Below are 23511 nucleotides of genomic sequence, written 5' to 3' on the forward strand. Positions count from 1 at the left end.
AAAAATATTTGCAACGATTTCTTGATTTTTTAACTCTCTTAAGATTTCTCTCTCTCATGGGAGAAATATGATCATTTATTTTATAAATTAATATCACTCTCTTTCGTTCTCTCACTCGCTGATCTTCGCTTTAAAGCCAAAACAGCTGATCAAAGCCACATTCAAAAGCCGAATTCTCAGAGCCGAAATGCAGCAGAGAGAGCAAACAGAGAGCGGCACGAAGATCGGAAAGAGAGAGAGAGAGAGTGTGTGCATACACCTTCTCCACTTGAAGAGCCAGTGGCTGGGTGTCCCCAAAAAGGGGTACACAAGCACAGAAACTTAATAAAAGATACGTAGAAACATTTTGTATTATTTTTAGTTATTCTAAAATCAGCTTTGCTGAAGGAAATCCCTACAGTTTATATTTTCTCTAAACCCCTTCTAAAGTTTAACCACACCCCTGCCTATAGACCCACATATACACTCGAAAATTTCAATGGAAGCCGACTGTCTGCCTGATCTGCCTCTGTCTCTGTTAGTGCCTCTACCTGTTGCCAAGCTATAGGAAAAAAGTTATGTTAAGAGCCGCTTGTGGCCAACGCTGGAGCTCAGTTTAGTAGCATTTGGCGAGCCGTCTGGTCGAACAACGGAATCGGAATCGGCATCGGCATCGGAGCTTCAGCGGATAAATCCAGCGCTAAACCCGTCGGACGTCGGACATCGTGTCGCTGCGCGGTGCGGTGCGGTGGTACGTTTTGTTCAGTTTTTGAGTTGGGGCTTACAGACCCACAAGTCCCAAGCCAATCGCCAGTTGATCGTGCGGAACCCCTTTCGTTTGGGCCCCCTCGAGGTCTGTCTGTGGTTCGAAACACCACACAATAGAGAAAAAAAACTATAATATATATACGAACAAACAGACGCATTTCCCACTGCTGCCGCCACTCTGCTGCTGTTTTCTGTGTAATCATCAAATAAAATGCCTCAACAAAAATGTTTTAAAAAAATAATAGAAAATAAAGTGCAAGTGCAAGAACATGAAACATTGTAAAGGAAAGCGAAAAGACAGATGCACGTATGAAATATCTGTATCTGTATCTGTTGTTGCTTCTGTATCTCGTTGATCTGTAATCGTCAGTCATCGCGTCGCACAGCACACGCCAGCGCGTGGCCTAGACGGGCGACACCACGTAAAGCCGCTGTCTATTCGGAGCTTAACTTTTAACAGTCAAGTGTATTTTATTTTTTGGAGTGTTGGCGGCGCGGCATTTGGCTTCAGGCCAAATTCGAATGCAATTTTTCAATTGAATAAAAGGCTAAATGATGCGGCAATTACTAGCAGATATAAAGATGCATAGATACATATGGAATAACACAATGTATAGTGGGATTAGCTATAAATAGCTGTAGAAGATTGTTGTTAATGAAGTAATTGATTCGCTTGTATAAGCTTCAGTCCCACATCCCCACAGGCCGAACTGAACGGAACGGAACGAAACGGAATGATAAATGAATGGAAAATGGGAAAATCCACAACAAAATCGATTTAAAGTTTATACGAGTATGGAAATATTATTAATCCATAAATTAATGTAGTAATCTGTCAGACAGCATTCATTAGATATCTGTAATTAGCTCAGGGAAGAGATCATATGATTTTAAATCCCATAAAACGTATGGGAAATTTTTGGATACTTTTTGGCAGCATTTACTGAACTTCTTTACAACAGATATTGAGCTCTGCACAACAAATATTCATCGTTTTATTTTGTTAAGTCTTAAGTCTTTAATTACTTAACAAACACGTTAATTGAACCTGCCAATTTACATCAAAAGGTGCCTATTTTTCCATATAAAACTCTCGTTTCAAGTGGCTACAATTTTATGTATTTAATGAATTTATGGAAAATGCTAACAATGCTAACAAAAGTCGGCTTCTGTAGCTCTTTTATTGTGTGCTAATGAGGCAAGAAACACTCCCACAGCTCAAGGGGAGATCGATCCCCCACCATGGCGCTTCAGGGGGGGGTGGCAGAGTCTTCCGTAGAGAGAGGGGAACAAAAAGTGCAAGTGCCAGTCCAAAGAAGAACCACCGTTTAAGCCCACATTGACTCATTTGTTAAGCAAATTGGTCTTGGCCATAAAAAGACCCAAATACGTCAGAAGAAAGTAAAATTTATTCGAGTTTGAATTTCGTCACCAATCAATGTCGTAGGCTTTGGCTTTGTTTTCTGTTTGCCTTTCCCGCAGTGAAGTCTGCCAGCCTTCAGGCTTCACTGCTCATTTATCTTGTTATCTATGTATATTTCAGCTTGTTTGTGTTGATAATAACTTACGAGAGAAGTGGACATTTGAGTTATCTTTTGAGCAGGTCAATGGGTGACTGTGACTATTTACAGCCGGAAAGAAGATGTGGACTATTAGACAAATTGCGAAAGAATTGCAGTTTTTTTTTTAGTGGCAGATACGAGGCAATAGATTAGTTTGTTTTAGTATATAGAAAACCTATAGATGAGTCTTCAAGCAATTATTTTAGTACGTGCAAATGACAGAATATTTCATGGAAATCTCTATGCAAATTAGACACTTGCCAGCATCCATTATTTCTTTGTAATTGAAGAGAACAGCAATACAATTGTAGGAGATATCCATCATAAGATTGTTCTTGGGAAGCACTCATCTCTCTATCTTTGTATCTATCCACTAGCTGTCTGAGGGACAAGTGGGTGGGTACCGCCGCCGGCGACGGGGCATCGTGACTTGTGGCGGCTGCCAGCAACCGGTTATCCCCCCATTGGCTTATTGGTGGAATCTTACATTCGTACATTCCTGAAGATCACCTGCTATGTTTGTAAACGAAATTAACGCCGCACTAAAGTGAAAATTCTGCCTTCCCTCCCTCTCCCAATACAGCGATGGAGAACCCGTTTCTGTTAGAACTCTCCCCCGGTGCCCTCGCCCCGCTCGTCTGGTTATTCGCATTTATGCAAATACAAATATTTGCAGCTTTAAAAATCGTATGCCTGGCGACTAGCCAGACCAAACGAAAAGGAGTAAAAATAACCTCGAATCTCTCTACGGGCAACAGGTTTCTGAAAATCAAAGATTTAGATTCGATTCGATTAATCAAAATTTTAGGGGGAGAAACGCAGCATAAACGAAAAACACGGCGGAGTACAACTGAATAAATCAAAAGACCAACCACAAAAAAAAAGTAAACAGAAAACCGAAAAATGGGGTAACGACGGAAACGACTTCGGGAGTGTAAGGCGCTGACGGGGCAAGAAATCCACGAAATACAGAAAGAAACAATCGCAGTTTTTAGCTCAAACTCCAAGGTTTTTCGGATGAAAATAAGTGCAAAAAAAATGTAAATCTGTAAAAATGTTTTTGACATTGAGGTAGTAACCCCCTCTATCCCTTATTCACCATCCTCTGCTCTGATCATATTTTTGGGGAAATCCTGCCAGCAGCAAAAACAATTTTAAGTACTCGAAAAACCGCCAAAGGCAAACCCAAAATAATCTCGAAGGTGAATGAAGATCGTAATAAAAATATAAAAAAAGTGAAGTGCGTGAAATAAAAAAAAATAAATAAATATCTTTGTGATGCTTCCCTGTATTTGTATACCCTTTATTATTCGTAGGTGTACACTTAATCCGTCGAGGCGCAGATACTTTAACACTCAGTAGCATTTTCTTTGTTAACAAGCACCCAAAAAAAAGGCTTTTCTGGAGCAATAAAATAAAAAAACTTTTTGAAAGCAAAACACGAACAATAAAATTACAATAAATACAATTTACAAATACCGAAAATGGAGCTCCCACTCCCCCTTCGAAAGTGCAATCAAAAACAAATGCCAAATACACATAAAAATATAGAAAAGAAACAGCAAAAAAATGAAATGGAAAACGGCAATAGCAGAAAACGGCAGAAACTCTACGAAACGTGCGGGAATTTCAGTTTTGGTTGTACTATTGTTTTTGTTATTTTCATGTAAAAAATATTCGAATGTGTATATCTTTGTTTTACAGTTTTTTACAGTGGGGGCGCGTGTTACCGATGATCGTCATTCCACCTCTCTCTTTCTTGTTCTCTCTCTTCGGCTGCAGCTATTGTTATGGCATTTATTTTCATTATTTTTTGTTTTTGCAGGAGAGTGGCATACAAAACCAGAGAGGGACTCCGTTTTAGAGAGAGACCCCCACCATTTTGAAGAGAGGAAGAGATCGCTTTGGCGAGGGACTCTCCTCTAAAGAGAGAGACATGCGACGACGCCGTCGAAGCCGCTGCTGTCAATGACGCGACGAAACATGTGTATATGAAAATAAAAACAAAACAAAAAAACTACAAAAAATTCGCGTACAAAATCAATCAACAAACAATTCGGATACGGCCTTCTCTGGCACATAAAAACATTAAAAAAGTGTATTTTTTTGTAACAAAAAACCAAACCCGCCATGACCGTCTCATATGCGGGTGAAGTGCCAAATGGAAGCAGTTTCGGTTGCTTCTGGAAGATCCTATGGAAGTGAGTACAACATCATTTTATGAAATAATTCTGTGGAGTCTGTGGAGGATTAAGTGGGTCACCAGCCGGCACCTAGTGCTTCGTATTACTCCGGGGGGTTTTTTCCCCTATTACTCATCTTTCGACAGTTGTGTGTTTACCAACGTAATTAACATCGAAGTTTTGTGTAAACAGTCGCCATGTCGACAACGACAGCGACAGTTCCGCTTCCAACATCTGTTATTGGAGAGCTTTTGTATTTTTGCATTAATTGCTTCCCAAAAGTGCAGTCACTCGTAACCGTAGAAATTGTGGGGCAGTTCTCGCTAACAGAACCCAAAATTGAAAGCAAAACGTCTGACTGAAAGCTGTCTATGGATATCAATCAATTTTCATAGGATTTTCTAATAGAAAAGATGTGAAAATTGGGCAATAAAATTAAGAAAACCAAACGAAAAACGAATTTTTTAGACATCTATCTCTCCTTAACAAACCTAAATTCTGTGAAGAAACAAAAGAACAGATCACAGAAGAACCTTGTATCAAAACAAACAGAACAAAGACCCCGAAAACCCCCATTCTTGGGGAGTTAGACCAGTTTCAAAAGCGTGTTTCGATCCACACACAAATACCAGCAAAAGCGTCATCATATCCCATTAGAATTCATTGGAATTGACATGCAAGCTTAGAATATCCATAGAAAAAAATAGTCAGCAATCCATTAAGCATGAAAAATAGGGGATGGGGTTTATTGAATGAGGAAATCATTAAAAAAAACAAGTTCAAAGTGGCCGAAATATTAAGATATTCCATCTAAAAACCTTCACCCTTGTCTTTGCAGATGGCGCGGCAGTGTTTACAAATTGATTTGGCGCGAATTAGTCGCGTATCTTTGTTTATATTACACCATAAATGTTATCTATAGGTTTGCCTTGACTGCCAATCAACAGGCGTAAGTATTGCCTGAGTATCGGTGAGATATTCCTTTATTTATATTGTCTCTCCCGCGCCCAGCATCTTCAACAAAATCCGTCAGTACTTTGGACAACAGGGCGAGAGCATACCCATGTCCTTTGTCCTCGGTTTCTATGTAAATCTCGTGGTGAAACGCTGGTGGGAACAGTACCGGCTGCTGCCTTGGCCCGACACGTTGGCCCTCTTCATCAGCGCCGCCATTTCCAATGCCAATGGAGGAGTAAACGTAAGAAAAAGACAGCGGAAGATCTCCTTCTGGTATTAAACATCTCCTATGTATTTTCCCATTAATTTTTAGAACGAAACTGGTCGCCTGATGCGCAGGAATATCATGCGCTACATGGTCCTTGCATATGTCATCACACTGCAGCGCATTTCACTGCGTGTGAAGCGTCGCTTTCCCACCACCCAGCACCTGGTGGATGCGGGCCTCATGCACGAGTCCGAAATGAAGATCTTCGAGGCGCTGAACGCCAAGAGTCCCATGTCCAAGTACTGGATGCCCCTTGTCTGGGCCACAAATATCATCAATCGTGCGCGTAAGGATGGCCTCATTTCCTCCGATCACATAGTGCAGACAATACTGGTGGAACTTTCGGATATTCGTCGGCGTTTAGGTGGTCTGATTGGCTACGATACGGTCTGTGTTCCTTTGGTCTATACGCAGGTATGAATCCCTCCATAATTTGTGGAATTTCTGTATCTACAAAATACTCTTTTCCTAGGTGGTTACTCTTGTGCTTTATACCTATTTTATTGCCGCACTTTTGGGGCGACAAATGTTGCCCAATGTCTTGGATCGCAATGGACGCGAGGATCCCGATCTGTATTTCCCGCTCTTCACAGTGTTGCAGGTGAGTTTTCCCCACTGAATTGATCGTGACACGACTTATGGCACAACACAAATATTCACTTCTCAAATGATCCAAGAGCATTTAGAAGTTATTTGTGTGTTGTTGTTGTTTATAATTTGCACGTTCCGCTTTATTTAAGCCATAAATCTTTAACAATTTTGCACGTCTCGTTGACGTTCTGTACAAATATTAAACACTTGTTGCGGTTTCTCTGTTTTTTGCCTGTTTTTATTCATTTGTGGCTCATTAACGTAAATGTAAGTGAAACTGTGGACCAGGCAGGCTACCGCCAAATGTAATGGCGATACCTTGTTACCGATACGTTACGATACCCTCTAGTGGGGGAGTGTGTCGTACGTACAATCTATAGATATCATGCATATTCGGCCAGTTGCAAAGGTTGTTTTCTCTGTGGTTTCTGCGGTTCTGTCTGGGGAGATTTCAAGTGCTTCGCGGGGGACGCCTGACGCCCGACGCCTGCCGCCGCCTACTGCCTGCCTGCCGCCTTCTTATGTAAACGATTCGCGGTCACGTATGAGATATACTTTTTCCCCCGAAGTTTGTTTTCTGTTTCTCCCCATGCGATGGATAGATATGATAGATATGTATCTGCGGTGGCGACAAGTGTTTAACTAGCATTGTATTAACATTTAATTTATATTGTTTCTACGTGAATGGGAGAATGGGAAAGTAGTTTTATGGCTGCAATTAATCCCTCGGGTTTTGCGGCTGCAATTAAATGATTTGTATCTTTTCTTGATTAATTATTTTTTGCTCATTTTCTTTGCAGTTCGTTTTCTATGTCGGCTGGCTGAAGGTGGCCGAGGTGCTAATAAATCCCTTTGGCGAAGATGATGATGATATAGAACTCAATTGGCTGATAGACCGACACATAAAGGTGAGTCACAGACCATGAATAATGTATACGTATACGTGATTTTGGCATTAAATTATGAGCAAAAATTTCCACCCAAAAACCTGTCCAACTGCCAGTTAAATTCATTTAACATGAAGTTTAGCGAGAAAATTAAATTAAATTAAATTTAAAATCCCATTTCCAAATTAAATTAAAATAACTCTAAACCGATATTCAAACTCCGTTTCGAAACAGAAACCGAAAACTGTAATTAAGATGGAAAGACCTTGTGGATACACACACACAGGAACACACACATCTACACCCGTGTATCCATTAGTTACTTAAAAATCCATTCAGTCAGTGTCCGAGAGTCTGAGAATAATAATATCCATAATTATAAGCATCTGTTCGTTGGGTTTCCAAGTATTATGACTGCTAAGATCTTGGCCTTTTTCGAGTCTCTGCTAATTGGGTTAGCGTGCTAAAAAGGTGGAGAGATCTCTCGGTAATCTTCAAGCGATAATCGTGCCAGAAACGGATGCTGTTGGAGTACCTAAAAGAAGAACTCCACTACCTGCCACGTGGCTAAAAATAACAAAAAGATTCTCTCCCGGCTTCTCTCTCTCTCTCTTCCTCATCCAAATCCATAACGAATGGAGCAACAGATCGACTCTACAGCGAATATTAAGTCTTAAACTAGCAATAGTCATGGCTTAGTCGTAATATTTATGCATAAATCTATCTTTAGTTCTGGTTTGAGTGCGAGTAGCTGCAGTCTGTTGTCGTGCATAAATCTTTATTAATGTGGAAATTTTTCTAGCTGAGAAATACAAAGTGTGTGAATGTGCCGTATGTCAGCTTTGGATCGCATCAGATCGAAGCCAATAGATTTCCATTTGATTTAATGTGATATTCGATTAACTTATTACGATTTGTATACCCTGTACGCCAAAGAGTGAAATGGGTGTGTTGGAATTCACTTGGATGTATGCAAATAGCAAGCAGAAAAAGTGTTTTCAAACCACATCATCAGAACATCAATATCCGATTCCATTCTATCGAATTAATACCGCAAAATCTTGGAACATTTTCTCTGTTCAGTGAGAAAGATCAGCAAACATATTCCATTATTATTGGGACTTTCCAATTCCCCACTCCACTGTCCACTGCACTTCTCGAAAGTATTTTCTGGAACATTTACTGCAGTTTAAAGCTCTGCTTTTTGCATATTTGCATCTGTTCATCGCGACACATTCACAAATGCTGTCTGCAGTATGCATCTGTATGCGTGTGTGTGTGTGTTTCTGTGGGTCTGCCGCTGTTTTGTTGCTTGCAATTATTTACAAAAATCCAGCAGCCAAGCCGCCAGCAGCAGCAACAGAAACAACAAAAGTAAATTTAAAACAGGTTTTTTTTTAGTTGTTTTTGTTTCGTTTTAAAAACTGAAAACATTGAAACCTCTTTTGTAGAGCGTTTTTATCATTGAATTTGTTGCCTTTTTTTTGGTATGAGTCGAGAGTATGTGTATTTGTGTGTGTGTATTTTGTATGGCTTAAGCTCCAAAATGTCAGTGGTGTGGTGGGGGAGTCGGCTTAATGCAGAGTGAAATGCATTCAAAGCAAATGCTTAAATTCTTCGCTTATCACCCTAAGAGTTTATTGCAAATAACATTCTACCACCATTCCGCTCTTCCATCTATTTCGTGGCCTATTTCGCACTCTCCCCCACACCCACACACAGCCAAACGTGACTCTTGACGGTTAACGGTTTGACAATTGACGCGTGTGTGTGCCCATAAATGGGGAAATAGAAAAATAAATGGAAAAAACAGAGCACCACAAAATGATTAAGCAAATGAGTTGTACTCGGACTCGTAGCTTTACTTTATGTACCCTACCAAATTATGGAGGGTATTATGACTGCGGAACAGATGTTTTGCAAAGCAGAGAATGGAGTGAAGGGCACTGCCACGTGTATGCAGAAATATTCAGCTGTTCCCAGGATAGTCCCTGAATTTCATAATAAATCAGAATGAATTTTTGCATGTGTTGCAAGGGCATCCACAAACTTCATAAATTCGTAGTTTTCATATTTATTTTCCCCCTGATCATTTTTGTAATAACTTTGCAAATAAAAGTATCTGCTGTTGTGGGCTGACACTTGTGTTTTGTGGCTTTTTTGAAGTGCGGCCTGGAATTATGAAATAAATTAACAAAAAACCATAAAAAATGAATACATTTACAATTCAACAATTTCACTTTTTCTTTTGTTTTAAAAGTGGAACAACAATAAAAGCAACAAAAAAGATAAAAACAGTGGATTGGCATTAATATGTATTTTGTTGTGATGTAATTAGGTTTCAGTGCCGCCTTCCAGTCGCCCACTTCCACACCTTCAAGCCACGCCTCTCTTTCCCACCTGCACTCCGCCTCCACTCCTCTCACTATCACTCTCTCTCCGGTTCGCCACTTGAATTGCCATCGGAAATGGCAAGCACGTGCACAGCACTCATTTCTGATTTCCATAGACCGCTTTGCTGAACCACTTTAAATCGACTTTTAATTGTGATCGATTATGTGACACATTTATGATCCTTTTATGGGTATTTTTATCGCATTTTAATTCATATTTCTATTCCCTTGTAGGCCGCCTACATGATTGTCGATGAGATGCACGAGGAGCATCCGGAGCTGCTGCGCGACCAGTACTGGGAGTGCGTTGTGCCCAAGGACCTGCCCTACACCGTGGCCTCTGAGCACTACCGCAAGGACGAGCCCAAAGGATCCGCCGAGAAGTACAAAGTGAAGAAGGAGGACGCAATGTACGCCAACATAATGCCAGGCGGCGGCGGAGGCAAGCGCATGCTCAGCGACGATGTCTATGCGGATTATGTGAGTGCCACAATTGCATCTACAAACTAGTAAATACCCCACAATAAAAACCCTATAAAATTCCACAGGAGAGTGTCGACACACCCATGGTGGAGCGCAGAAAGAACAATTGGCTCGTGCGGCAGCTGTCGCGCATGGGTTCGATGAGAAGCCAATCGACTGCCTACTCCTCCGGCGGCATGCCCTTCAATCGCCATCGCCTCAACTCGGTTTACTCCAGTCCCGAGTCGGGCCTGCCCCTGACTATCCTACAGCAGCAGCAGCTGCAACAGCAGCAGCAGTCGATGGGAGGAGGATCCCAGTTGACGCAGAAGCCGAGCCTCTATGGGAAGTTTGTGCATCGGAAATCGATACGCGCCCAAAGGCAGTTGATAAAACAAAGTGAGTAGCTGCCGACAGCATCTCCCCAGAGTATGCAACACAAATGAATGATAAATGATTCGAATTATTCACTTTTTATTCATTAGATTCAAAGCTAAATGGGTTGAATGTGAATGTGGCCAAGACGCGGCCCCGCATTCCCACACCCGAGGTGGCCAAAGATGGCAGCACGAATCCAGGTATGTGGCATGCCTCGACCTAGCTCTCTCTCTCTCTGTTGCACCCACTCACTTATGCACCAAAAATATATATTGTATATCCACTGTAGGCTCTAGTGCCGTTATAATGGCACCATCACAACACCAAAGCGCACAGCAGCAGCTGCAACAGCAACAGGGTGGAGGGACGCATCACATGTATCCCTCCTCCTACACCACAACCACAACGAGCACCAGTACGGGCATGGGCATGGGCGGGGGCATGGGTCTGGGCATGGGCATGGGTATGGGAGGGGGCATGCAACTGGGACACGATGGCGGTGGCCAAGTGCTGGGCACCCTCCTCCTGTCGCCCATCAAAGAGATGGACTCATCATCATCGAATAACACTCTGATTCCAGGACATCCAGCCACAGCGGCCCTGGCGCAGGCCATCAACATGAAGGATGGCTTCCCGGCAGTCAGCAGTAAGTCCCCAGATACAGATACTCCAGCTCACAGATACTTCAATTATAATCTCCAATTTCCCAGCTCTTTCTGCTGCCACAAACATCACGACGCTGTCGTTCCCCTTCACGATGGCCAATAGCAACGGCGGTGGGGATACCATTCCCACGGGCACCCTGAGCATCCTGCCCATCACAGCGAATGCCCAGCTGCCGACCATCACGACAACAGCCAGTGGCTATGATCCCAATGATGTCATCACCACGATCCCTGTATCCCTGTCCATTCAGCGCTCTCCTTCGTCCCTGTCCATTGTGGATCTGGCACAGGATCAGGACGGCTACAGCAACAGTGGCTCCAGCAATGGCATGAATGTTGGTGTGGGTGGTGGCATCACCACCACAGCCCTGCTGTCCGTGAAGCCATTGAATGGCAATGGGAACATCTCGCGGAACAACAGCTTCAATCTGAGCTTCAATCTGTCGGATCCCACAGTGCGATCGTCGGTGCGTTCGGCAGGACCAGCCACAGATACAGTGGATGCAACATCCACCTCATTGGGAGGAGCCACGATCCCGCTGCCACAGAACACAGCGGCAAGTGCCTCATCGGCACCCTCAACCCTCGCCAAACACAGTCCCGAGGCCAAGACGGGCGAGGTCTATGTCTGAGAGGAGGGACAGCAGAACTATCCATTGGATTATAGCTTTCGTTGTAGATTTTAAGCAGAGCCCTTCCAGAACCACTAATACGATATTATCATGTAGCAAAAGAGCAAAAAGAATCCACTGTTTGGATTGTATATAATATCCCACACATGTAGAGTGTTTCTCGATAGTTAAGCGCATAAATTACGAGCAAAAGTACACTAAGAAATCTTTATAAAGGGAATCTCTCCAGCATTCTGTAACCCCCGTGCAAACACTAAACCGTGTAAATACTTTGGAAAGCAGCCACCCAAACAACACAATATGTGATATGCGATTATTGTATGTTTTATTCAAGCTATAAATCTTTGTGTATCTTTAGGATTAAGCGATATTTTCCTCTGTAGAATTGTAGTATAAAACAGAACTAGAAAATTCTAGGCTCCTTTGTACAGATACAGCAACAGATGAAAGATAAAGTGGCAGAGGCGCAAGAGCTACTTTTATTTTAATTTTAAACTTTCAAGTGAAATAAAATCATAATTTACTTAACAAAAACAGAGAAGTTTCGATGTGAAATGGAATTACTCATAAATCTACTAAATGAAGATCCGATTGGAACATCCGAAAATCATCTACAAATATGAATAAAATAGATCCAAAATGTAACTCTCATATAAGGAAGAGAAGAAGCATTTTTCGTTTCTCTTTTAAATGAAAAGACTCTTTCGATGGAACCTACCCCAAGAGCGGAAAGCGAAGATCAATTAGAACTGTGAACCCAAAGCAAACGATTGGCCGCGAGTGCCGGAGCACTCCCATCCACATTGGAATATACATAAATGGGTGGCTCCATGGACGCTGGTCCATCAGTCGCGCTTGGGCGATGCGAGCGAGCGGTTAACGATCTTCGGAGACTATTCTTGATTAGAAATCAGTGCACAGAGACAGACAGTCTCTGAAGGATAAAAAGTGTTTTAGAATCAATTGAAAGGTGAATATCCCACGCTGTTAGAGGAGTGCCAATGGCGAAACAGAATTCTGTGTGACTCTCTATAAATGGAATTGAAGTGTCCCCAAATTGGCGTTGGAATGTTCGATGGTGTCCAATAATAAACGTAGATTCTATTACTCGTTAACCCCGCGGGTCAATGAGAGAGAACTATGGCAAAGAAGATACAAAGTATTTGCTGTACCCTTGCCACAGCTATAGACACTTGCGCACTGCCTCTGAGAGTGTTGTCGGCCAGTAATTGAATTAACCTTTGCGGTCCATCTGTCTGTGAATAAATCTCTTGGTGCTTCGCCTTCTACCCCTCGCTTCTGATAGATGGATGAGGCATCTGCCACGACCACAACCGATGGCAAGTCCCTGGATGAGGCACCCGTGGCCGCAGGACTGGAGCCCACTCAGCCCATCAGCTTCATGCAGCTCTTTCGCTTCTCCACCTGCGGCGAGATTGCGTGGCTCTTCTTCGGGTTCATCATGTGCTGCATCAAGGCTCTGACGCTGCCCGCTGTGGTCATCATTTACAGCGAATTCACCTCGATGCTGGTGGATCGTGCCATGCAGTTTGGCACGAGTTCAAAGGTTCATGCATTGCCACTGTTTGGCGGTGGCAAAACGCTGTAAGTGTGGGAGGGAAGTGCTGCCTCACGAAACCCTCTACAGTTCTCTCCTCTCGCTTGGTGCAGCACAAATGCCACTCTGGAGGTCCGAAATGAGGCTCTGTACGATGACTCCATCTCGTACGGCCTGCTGCTGACCATCGCATCGGTGGTGATGTTCATTGCTGGCATCTTTTCGGTGGATATCTTCAATGTGGTGGCCCTGCGGCAGGTCTCACGCATGCGCATCATGCTCTTCACCTCCGTGATGCGTCAGGACATTGGCTGGCATGATTTGGCGAGCAAACAGAACTTTGTCCAGAGCATGGTCGAGTGAGTGGCGGCTGTTGCTCAATCCTCACAGATTTCATTCATTTCTCCCTCTCCCAGTGACGTGGAAAAGGTGCGCGATGGCATGTCCGAGAAGGTGGGGCATTTCGTCTATCTGATTGTCGGCTTCATCATCACGGTGGCCATTTCCTTTAGCTATGGATGGAAACTCACACTTGCTGTGAGCTCCTACATTCCGCTCGTGATTCTCGTGAATTATTATGTCGCAAAGGTAACCCAGAACCCATCTTTAAGCTAAAAGATACACAGATACATTCATATCTTTGCCTAGTTCCAAGGAAAACTCACAGCCAGAGAACAGGAATCGTATGCGGGTGCAGGAAATCTCGCCGAGGAGATCCTCAGTGCCATTCGCACGGTCGTGTCCTTTGGCGGGGAGAAGGCTGAGGTGCAGCGCTACGAGAACTTCCTGGTGCCCGCACGGAAGGCGAGTCAGTGGAAGGGCGCCTTCTCGGGCCTCAGTGACGCTCTCCTAAAGTCCATGCTGTATCTATCCTGTGCGGGTGCGTTCTGGTATGGCGTCAATCTCATCATCGACGATCGTGGAGTGGAGGACAAGGAGTACACTCCAGCAATCCTCATGATCGCCTTCTTTGGCATCATTGTGGGTGCGGATAACATTGCGAGAACGGCACCCTTCCTCGAGTCATTTGCCACCGCCCGTGGCTGTGCCACCAATCTGTTCAAGGTCATTGATCTCCAATCCAAGATCGATCCTCTGTCCACCGACGGGAAACTCCTCAACTACGGCCTGCGGGGCGATGTGGAGTTCCAGGATGTGTTCTTCCGGTATCCCTCCCGTCCCGAAGTCATCGTCCATCGCGGTCTAAACATCAGAATACGAGCGGGGCAGACGGTGGCCCTCGTGGGATCCTCGGGCTGTGGCAAGTCCACGTGCGTGCAACTCTTACAGCGGTTCTACGATCCCGTCTTTGGCTCCGTGATGCTCGACGACCTGGACATCCGCAAGTACAACATTCAGTGGCTGCGCTCCAACATCGCTGTGGTGGGACAGGAGCCGGTGCTCTTCCTGGGAACAATTGCCCAAAATATCAGCTACGGCAAGCCCATGGCCACACAGAAGGAGATCGAGGCAGCTGCCGCACAGGCGGGGGCACACGAGTTCATCACGGGACTGCCAGAGGTGAGTGGGGAGCGGCAACTCTGCATTCCTCCTTCTGTATCCACCTTTCCTCCTCCCCCTAGAGCTATCGCACAATGATCGGTGAGCGGGGATCCCAACTCTCGGGCGGACAGAAGCAGCGCATTGCCATTGCCCGCGCACTCATCCAAAACCCCAAGATCCTGCTCCTCGATGAGGCCACCTCCGCCTTGGACTACCAGTCGGAGAAGCAGGTGCAACAGGCTCTGGACTTGGCCAGCAAGGGACGCACCACCATCGTGGTGTCGCATCGTTTGTCTGCCATCCGCGGCGCCGACAAGATTGTCTTCATACAGGATGGCAAGGTGCTGGAGGAGGGCTCCCACGATGATCTGATGGCGCTGGAGTCTGCTTACTACCGAATGGTGCGCGCCGGCGATATCCACATGCCCGATGAGGTGGAAAAGGAGGAGGAGACGACCATCGATGCTAAACGTGAGTATGGGGAAACAGGAGAGAGACACAGAAATCACAAATACTCCTTTCCCACAGGCAAAAGCCTGGCCCTGCTCGAGAAATCCTTCGAGACGAGTCCCTTGAACTTTGAAAAGAGCTCGCACAAGGAGAACAGCGTGCAGTTCGACGAACCCATCGTAAAGCCCCTGCCCAAGGACACGAATGCCATCAAACTGCAAGACGCTGCCACTGCCGCCGAGAAACCCCACTTCTTCCGCACATTTGCGAGGATCGTGAAGCTCTCCCGCCCCGAATGGTGCTACCTCATACTAGGGACAATCAGTGCCATTGCCGTGGGCTGCCTGTACCCGGCTTTTGCCATCATTTTTGGAGAATTTTATGCCGCACTCGCGGAAGAGGACCCCGAGGATGCGCTCAGTCGCACCGCCGTGCTCTCGTGGGCATGCCTGGGCCTCGCTTTTGTCACGGGACTCGTGTGCTTCCTGCAGACTTATCTTTTCAACTACTCGGGCATCTGGCTGACGACACGAATGAGGGCCATGACCTTCAAGGCGATGGTGAGCCAAGAGGTGGGATGGTTCGACGACGAAGACAACTCCGTGGGCGCCCTGTCCGCTCGTTTGTCGGGTGAGGCTGCTGGGGTGCAGGGTGCCATTGGCTACCCGCTGAGTGGCATGATCCAGGCTCTCTCCAACTTCATTTCGAGCGTCACCGTCGCCATGTACTACAACTGGAAGCTGGCGCTCCTCTGCCTAGCCAATTGTCCGATAATCATCGGTTCTGTCATCCTGGAGGCCAAGTAAATGTTTCATTATTCATGTGATTCACTTGATTCATCCATTATTCACTCTATTCATTCGCTAGGATGATGTCCAATGCCATTGTGCGGGAGAAACAAGTCATCGAGGAGGCCTGTCGCATTGCCACCGAATCCATCACGAATATCCGCACTGTGACGGGACTCCGGCGGGAGGCGGATGTCATTCGGGAGTACACGCAGGAAATCCACCGCGTGGAGGGTCTCATCAAGCAGAAGCTGCGCTGGCGGGGCGTTCTCAACTCCACGATGCAGGCTTCCGCTTTCTTTGCCTATGCGGTGGCCCTTTGCTATGGCGGCGTCTTGGTCTCCGAGGGACAACTGCCCTTCCAGGACATCATCAAGTGAGGGCATTCCACCTCCATTTCTTAGAGAACTTTTAATGTTTCTCCCTCCTCCCGTGCAGAGTCTCGGAAACCCTTCTCTATGGCTCCATGATGCTCGCCCAATCGCTGGCCTTCACGCCCGCCTTCTCGGCTGCCCTCGTGGCGGGTCATCGCCTCTTCCAGATCCTCGATCGCAGACCTAGGATCGTCTCGCCCATGGGCACCATCCGGAACACCCTCGCCAAGCAATTGAATCTCTTCGAGGGCGTTCGCTATCGCGGCATTGAGTTCCGATATCCCACACGTCCAGATGCGCAGATCCTACAGGGTTTGGATTTGGAGGTGCTCAAGGGTCAAACGGTGGCACTGGTGGGGCACTCTGGCTGTGGCAAGTCCACCTGCGTGCAGCTGCTGCAGCGCTACTACGATCCGGATGAGGGATCCATTGTAAGGGGCTCCCCTCCATCCATTCTTTCGACTCTTTCTACAGTTACTTCTCCATTTCTCCACTGCAGCACATCGATCACGATGATATCCAGCATGATCTGACCCTCGAGGGCGTACGCTCCCGCCTGGGCATCGTCTCCCAGGAGCCCACCCTCTTCGAACGTTCCATTGCGGAGAACATTGCCTACGGCGACAATCGTCGCTCCGTCTCCATGGCAGAGATCATGGCAGCCGCCAAGAGTGCCAATGCCCACAGCTTCATCATCTCCCTGCCCAATGGCTACGACACTCGGATGGGTGCTCGCGGCACTCAGCTCTCGGGCGGACAGAAGCAACGCATTGCCATTGCCCGTGCTCTGGTGCGAAATCCCAAGATCCTGCTGCTGGATGAGGCAACCTCTGCCTTGGATTTGCAGAGCGAACAACTGGTGCAGCAGGCCCTCGATTCAGCATGCAGCGGACGCACTTGCATTGTCATTGCCCATCGTCTGTCCACCGTGCAGAATGCCGATTGCATTTGTGTGGTGCAAAACGGACGAGTGGTGGAGCAGGGCACCCATCTGGAGCTCATTTCTCAGGGTGGAATCTACGCGAAGCTACACAAAACCCAAAAGGATAACTAAAGAGGTTCAACAGTCTATATTTAATGCAAATTTGTATTCAAAAATTAACCAAGAGATTCACAGACACATTCGCGTATCGCGTATCGTTCCAGAAATCCATCTGAAATCTGAATAAAAATTATTTCACAATTTTTTCACACGGAACCCACAAAACAAAAGTTGTTGCTATCTTCTGGCTTAGGGAATAGTATTCCCTACGATAAGGGTGTGGTTTAGATATCTTTAGTGATCTTTAATGATCTTTAATGATCTTTCTGGTTTAGTTTTCCCATCAAAGCGGAGTGAGCGCACTCTGTGTGGAGGGACTGCCATGGTCAATGGCATTTTAATCTTAATTATATGGAAATAAAGCCATTCCATAAACGACAAATTTGATAACAGCGCACATCTTTAATCATTCTAAAAGACAGTAGAGTTCATAGCTGCAAAGACAAATTGGCGTGCAAATTCTGTGACCCATTTCCAGTGATTGGCAAGGGTAGGTAGAAGGGAGGGAGGGTGTGCACACCTTCTGGCATGTGGCATGTGGAATGAGGAATGAGGAAAACCTTGAAGCTGCTGCTAAAAATCAATTCAAAATTCAATTGAAATTAATAGAAAGAGAATTTCGTCAGAACCTACGGCCGATACCGAACCGCAGACGTGTATGAGCAGCTCTACGGTCTTTTTCCGTATTTGAACATTTAATAGAAGAAAAGAAAACCTTACACAAACGGGAAGAAACAAAAAGCTGACGGCATCCAGTTGTATTCTGCACTTCAAACGGAACGGTACAGACTCGGGCGCTGCACACACTCCAAAGATCTGGAGAAACTGTGGGACCCCGGGAATCGGAATACTTCTCAGTGTCTGTGACTGTGCCTGTGCCTGTGTTCGTGCGTGTGTTTATGGAATGCAAAACAATTAAAAGTAGTCTCAACCTACCCGCGCGGCACTCCGAGGCAGAGATCGGTTTGGGTTGCATCTGGCAGTGGAGTTAATTAGCCAAAGCCAAGAGAAACTCATTGAAGTTCCATTAAACAAATTGCGCTGGACGAACGCAGCGTACTGACTGGGGTATTTCGATTTATGGTTTCACTTTGTGACATTCAAACGGTTCTTAACTATTAATTGACCTCCCCAGGAGGGGTCAATAGATACAAAGTTAGATTCTGTCTGCGCGTTTCGGGGAAAGAAAGAAAGAAAGCGAATCGACAGATGCCACAGAACGTCATGGCTGACAACGTGAATGATGCCCCGACACAAGGGGAGGATGATTCCACCTCCAACACAACGAAAAAGGGCAAGGGCAAGGGCAAAAAGACCAAAAAGGAAGCCCATCCAATGGTCAGCTACACGCAACTCTTTCGCTACATCAAGCCCTGGGATTATGTCCTGTTTGTGTCCGCATTGATAGCAGCCCTGCTGCAATCGCTGGTCTATCCGATTGCCATTGTGGTGTACAGCGAACTGGTGGCCATGTTCATCGATCGCACACTGGGGCAGGGCACGAGCTCCATCACCATCGGACTCTCGCTCTTTGGCGGCGGCAAGGTGCTGTAAGTAGATCACACCCAGGTAGAACAAGATTTCCATCAGGATTTCCCTTCGTTTTGCAGCACCAATGCCACGTACGAGGAGAACATGGAGGAACTGCGCAAGGATAGCATCTCCTTTGGCATCCTCATGACCCTGAACACCCTGCTGATGCTCTTCTCCGGCATGTACTACGTGGATGCCTTCAATCGTCTCGCTCTGCGGCTCACCGTGCGCATGAGAAGGGAATTCTTCAAGGCCACACTGCGCCAGGAGATTGGCTGGCACGACATGGCCAAGGATCAGAACTTTGCAGTTCGCATAACAGAGTAATGGAATATAAACCTTTGCAAGCAGTTCAAGTGCCAATTGATTGACTTTTTCCCATTTGCAGCAACATGGAAAAGATACGCAGTGGCATAGCCGAGAATCTGGGCCACTATATGGAGATCCTCTGCGAGGTGCTCATCAGCGTTGTCCTGTCCTTTGTCTATGGCTGGAAGCTGGCTCTGTCGATAGTCTTTTACATACCCCTGACTCTAGTGGTAAATGCTGCGGTGGCACATGTAAGTACGGGGTGGCATGCAGGCATTAACTGACTGAAAGAACTCTCTGAATCTCCCCCTTCTCCAGTACCAAGGAAAACTCACAGCGAAAGAGCAAAGCTCCTATGTGCGTGCCAGTTCTGTTGTGGAGGAAGTCATTGGCGCCATACGCACGGTGGTGGCCTTTGGGGGCGAGAAAACCGAGTCCGTGCGCTATGATAATCTCCTGAAGCCCGCGCTGAAGGCGGGCAAGTGGAAGGGCGCCTTCTCGGGGCTCAGCGATACGGTGATGAAGGCCATGATGTTCATCACCGGTGCGGGTGCCTTCTGGTATGGCGCCAATTTGATTCTCTTCTACAGGGATCCCGCCATTCCCATCGAGGATCGGGAGTACACGCCCGCGGTGGTGATGATCGTCATTTCGGGCATCATTGTGAGCGCCAATCAGATCTCCCGCACCTCCCCCTTCCTGGAGACATTCGCCATGGCCCGGGGTTCAGCGGCGGCCATTTTCGAGGTCATCGATCGGCGTTCCCGAATTGATCCGCTCTCCAAGGCGGGCAAGATCCTGAACTACGGGCTTAAGGGCGCCGTGGAGTTCCGGGATGTGTTCTTTCGTTATCCTGCCCGGGAGGATGTCATTGTCCTGCGAGGACTCAATGTCGTCGTGGAGGAGGGGCAGACGGTGGCCTTTGTTGGGCCCTCGGGCTGTGGCAAGTCCACGTGCATCCAGCTGCTGCAGCGCTTCTACGATCCCATCTTCGGGCAGGTCCTTCTCGATGGCGAGGATGTCCGCAAATACAACATCCAGTGGCTGCGCTCCAACATCGCGGTGGTGGGACAGGAGCCGGTGCTCTTTCAGGGCTCCATAGGGGAGAACATTCGCCACGGAAAGCCAGAGGCCACCCAAAAGGAGGTGGAAGAAGCCGCCAAAGCTGCCAATGCCCATGATTTCATTGTGGCACTCCACAAGGTAACAATCCACTATTGAATCTCTTAGATAAATCCCTACAAATACTCTTCCCATTCTTCCCTCAGGGCTACGACACAAACATCAGCGAAAAGGGCGTCCAACTGTCGGGCGGACAGCGACAGCGGATTGCCATTGCCCGCGCCCTCATTCAGCAGCCAAAGATTCTGCTGCTGGATGAGGCCACCTCCGCCTTGGACTACCACTCGGAGAAGCTCGTGCAGGATGCGCTCGATAAGGCCTGCAAGGGGCGCACCACTCTGGTCGTCTCCCATCGCCTCTCTGCCATCCGCCACGCCCATCGCATCGTGTACATCGAGGCGGGCAAGGCGGTGGAGCAGGGCACACACGAGGAGCTAATGAAAATGGAAGGATTCTACCACAAAATGGTAACCGTTCACTCCTACGATGACTCGGCAGAGGAACTGCTCAACGAAATGGAAGAGGTGGCCGCCAGCCCGAAGAAGGAACGAAAGATCTCCTCGTACAATGTGGAGCCATCGGCGCTGGAGAAGAATGCCGCCTCCCAGGAGCAATTCCAAATGAAACGTCTAAATGGTGATGCGCCACAGAACACGAACCATGAGGATGTGGAGACAGAGGATCCTGCAACGAGTGGGAACTACATTCGCACCTTTTTCCGCATCGTCGTTTCCGCTCGTCCCGAGTGGAGTTTCCTCATCATAGGCGCCATTTGTGCGGGCATCTTTGGCCTCACGATGCCCGTCTTCTCCATTGTCCTGGCCGAACTCTATGGCTCCCTGGCGAAGCCCACAGATGAGGAGGTTCTCGATCAGAGCTCCTCCATGGCCATCATTTCGCTGGTGATTGGCATTGCCGCTGGCATTGTTTGCTTCATTCAAACGTTTTTCTTCAATCTGGCAGGGGTTTGGCTTACAATGAGAATGCGGTGAGTTCTTGGGCAGAGCGGGAGTCCTTCCATATCTAAAACCTTTGCCTTTGCAGCTCCAAAACATTCAGCAGCATCATGCACCAGGAGATGGGCTGGTTCGATCGCAAGGACAACAGCATTGGTGCCCTTTCGGCGCGGCTTTCGGGCGATGCCGCCAGTGTCCAGGGCGCCATTGGCTTTCCGCTGAGCAACATCATCCAGGCGCTGACGAACTTCATCTGCAGCATTGCCATTGCTTTTCCCTACTCCTGGGAGCTGGCTTTGATCTGCCTGAGCACTGCCCCCTTTATGATTGCCTCCATTGTGTTCGAGGCTCGCTTTGGCGAGAAGTCTGCGTTGAAGGAGAAGGATGTCCTGGAGGAGACGAGTCGCATAGCCACGGAGACCATTGCACAGATCAGAACTGTTGCTGGACTGCGTCGCGAGGAGGCGCTCATTCAGATCTACGACAAGGAGGTGGAACGTTATCGCGTGCAGATCCTGCATCGCCTCAAGTGGCGAGGACTTGTCAATTCTCTGGGCAAATCTCTCATGTTCTTTGGCTATGCGGTGACCCTGACCTACGGCGGACACATGTGCGCCGATGGAAAGATCAAATTCGAGACGATTATGAAGTGAGTTTCCCAGGAAGTTTCCCTCATTCAATCATTAATCCTTTCTCTCTCCGTAAAGGATCTCCAATACCATGCTCTATGGCCTCTTTATCCTCGCCCAATCGCTGGCCTTCACCCCCGCCTTCAATGCGGCTCTGCTCTCCGCCAATCGCATGTACGAGATCATCGATCGCAAGCCGCAAATCCAGTCCCCCGATCCTGCGATTGGATCCCTGCTGCAGAATGGCAATGGATCGATGCACAAGACAAATGTGGGGGTGCAGCAGGGCGTCTGCTATCGTGGCCTTCAATTTGCGTATCCCTCGAGGCCGCATCTCAAGGTCCTGCAGGACTTTAATCTGGACATACAACAGGGACAAACGGTGGCCCTTGTGGGTGCCTCGGGATCGGGCAAATCCACCTGCGTGCAGCTCCTTTTGCGCTACTACGATCCCGACGAGGGCAAGATTGTACGTATCCGTCAGATACATCTCTTATCCTTAGATTACGATCCCTTTTTCTGCAGCTCATTGATCAGGAGAGCATCCATCAGGATATGGAGCTGAAGACACTCCGTCGTCGTCTGGGACTCGTCTCGCAGGAGCCTTCGCTCTTCGAGAAATCCATTGCCGAGAACATTGGCTATGGGGACACCACCCGGAAGATTCCCATGCAGCAGATCATCGATGCCGCCAAGATGGCCAATGCCCACGAGTTTATCATGTCCCTGCCCGCCCAATACGACACTGTTCTGGGGTCAAAGGGCACCCAGCTGTCGGGCGGACAGAAGCAACGGATAGCCATTGCCCGTGCGATGGTTAGGAATCCAAAGATCCTGCTCCTGGATGAGGCTACCTCTGCCCTGGACTTTCAAAGTGAAAGGGTAAGCATTTCCCATCCCAAAAATAACTTTCCAGATACATTTTTCTATCTGTATCTCGTAGGTGGTGCAACAGGCCCTTGATTCCGCTTGCAGCGGTCGCACTTGCATTGTGATTGCCCATCGTTTGTCCACCATTCAAAATGCGAGCGTCATTTGTGTGATTCAAGCGGGACGCATTGTGGAGCAGGGCTCCCATTCCCAGCTGCTGGCCAAGAATGGCATCTACTCGAAGCTGTATCGCAGCCAGACGAAGGCATCTTGAAGATACTTTCTACGCACACAAGTATGCAGCAGTCAATAGAGAATGCGAATTCTTCTTAGCCGCCTAGCATGGACGCAAACCACAAAGGCAACAAACAAAAACCATCCAAAAATATTTAATGTTCTTCCAATAAAGTTTCTTCTTTTTAAATGTTGTTATATGCACTTATGTATATGCTGATTTATGGGTGAATTTGTATATGAAATGGGCAAGATTGGCCTCAAAAAGTTCCTTCAGTCGAAAACTAATTAGATTGAGTTCCCCATTCGGTCAAAAGTTGCAAAATTCTTGGGATACTGGAGCGGAATGTCCAAAGAGAAATTATAAATTTCAGTAATAAATAATTTAAAGCAATAAATAAAGTTGGCGAGCTAGGAA

The 23511-nt window shown here is 46.9% G+C and overlaps 3 protein-coding genes across 5 annotated transcripts; all 3 read left to right on the top strand.

Moving 5' to 3' along the window:
- Positions 1–586: 586 nt before the first annotated feature.
- LOC117895024 (bestrophin homolog 14) lies at positions 587–11820 on the top strand. 3 transcript variants are annotated; one of them, XM_034802392.1, is made up of 12 exons: positions 587–730; positions 4135–4510; positions 5331–5441; positions 5504–5690; positions 5763–6131; positions 6190–6318; positions 7109–7216; positions 9823–10068; positions 10137–10449; positions 10536–10628; positions 10718–11074; positions 11139–11820. In XM_034802392.1, exons 2-12 carry the CDS (start codon positions 4440–4442, stop codon positions 11723–11725), a joined length of 2571 nt encoding a protein of 856 aa, XP_034658283.1. In that variant the 5' UTR covers positions 587–730; positions 4135–4439; the 3' UTR covers positions 11726–11820. The 3 variants fall into 3 exon arrangements, with proteins under 3 accessions (XP_034658283.1, XP_034658284.1, XP_034658286.1); XM_034802393.1 differs by having other exon boundaries at positions 588–730; positions 11009–11074; XM_034802395.1 differs by lacking the exons at positions 587–730; positions 4135–4510; positions 5331–5441; ... (1 more) ...; positions 5763–6131; positions 6190–6318 and adding an exon at positions 6685–6717.
- A 629-nt stretch (positions 11821–12449) lies between these two features.
- On the top strand, positions 12450–17594 carry LOC117895023 (multidrug resistance protein homolog 65). Its single transcript, XM_034802391.1, has 10 exons — positions 12450–12695; positions 13032–13330; positions 13397–13642; positions 13700–13871; positions 13932–14804; positions 14867–15257; positions 15315–16038; positions 16104–16400; positions 16463–16829; positions 16898–17594. Exons 2-10 carry the CDS (start codon positions 13032–13034, stop codon positions 17450–17452), a joined length of 3924 nt encoding a protein of 1307 aa, XP_034658282.1. The 5' UTR covers positions 12450–12695; the 3' UTR covers positions 17453–17594.
- Positions 17595–18210: 616 nt separating this feature from the next.
- LOC117895022 (multidrug resistance protein homolog 65) lies at positions 18211–23222 on the top strand. The gene is made up of 9 exons (XM_034802390.1): positions 18211–18990; positions 19051–19296; positions 19362–19533; positions 19601–20485; positions 20551–21392; positions 21449–22009; positions 22068–22458; positions 22515–22871; positions 22933–23222. The coding sequence occupies exons 1-9, from the start codon at positions 18650–18652 to the stop codon at positions 23131–23133; spliced, it is 3996 nt and encodes a 1331-aa protein (XP_034658281.1). The 5' UTR covers positions 18211–18649; the 3' UTR covers positions 23134–23222.
- Positions 23223–23511: the final 289 nt, after the last annotated feature.

The sequence above is a fragment of the Drosophila subobscura genome, chromosome J (assembly GCF_008121235.1).
Source record: "Drosophila subobscura isolate 14011-0131.10 chromosome J, UCBerk_Dsub_1.0, whole genome shotgun sequence".
In the NCBI taxonomy this organism is placed as follows: Eukaryota; Metazoa; Arthropoda; class Insecta; order Diptera; family Drosophilidae; genus Drosophila; species Drosophila subobscura.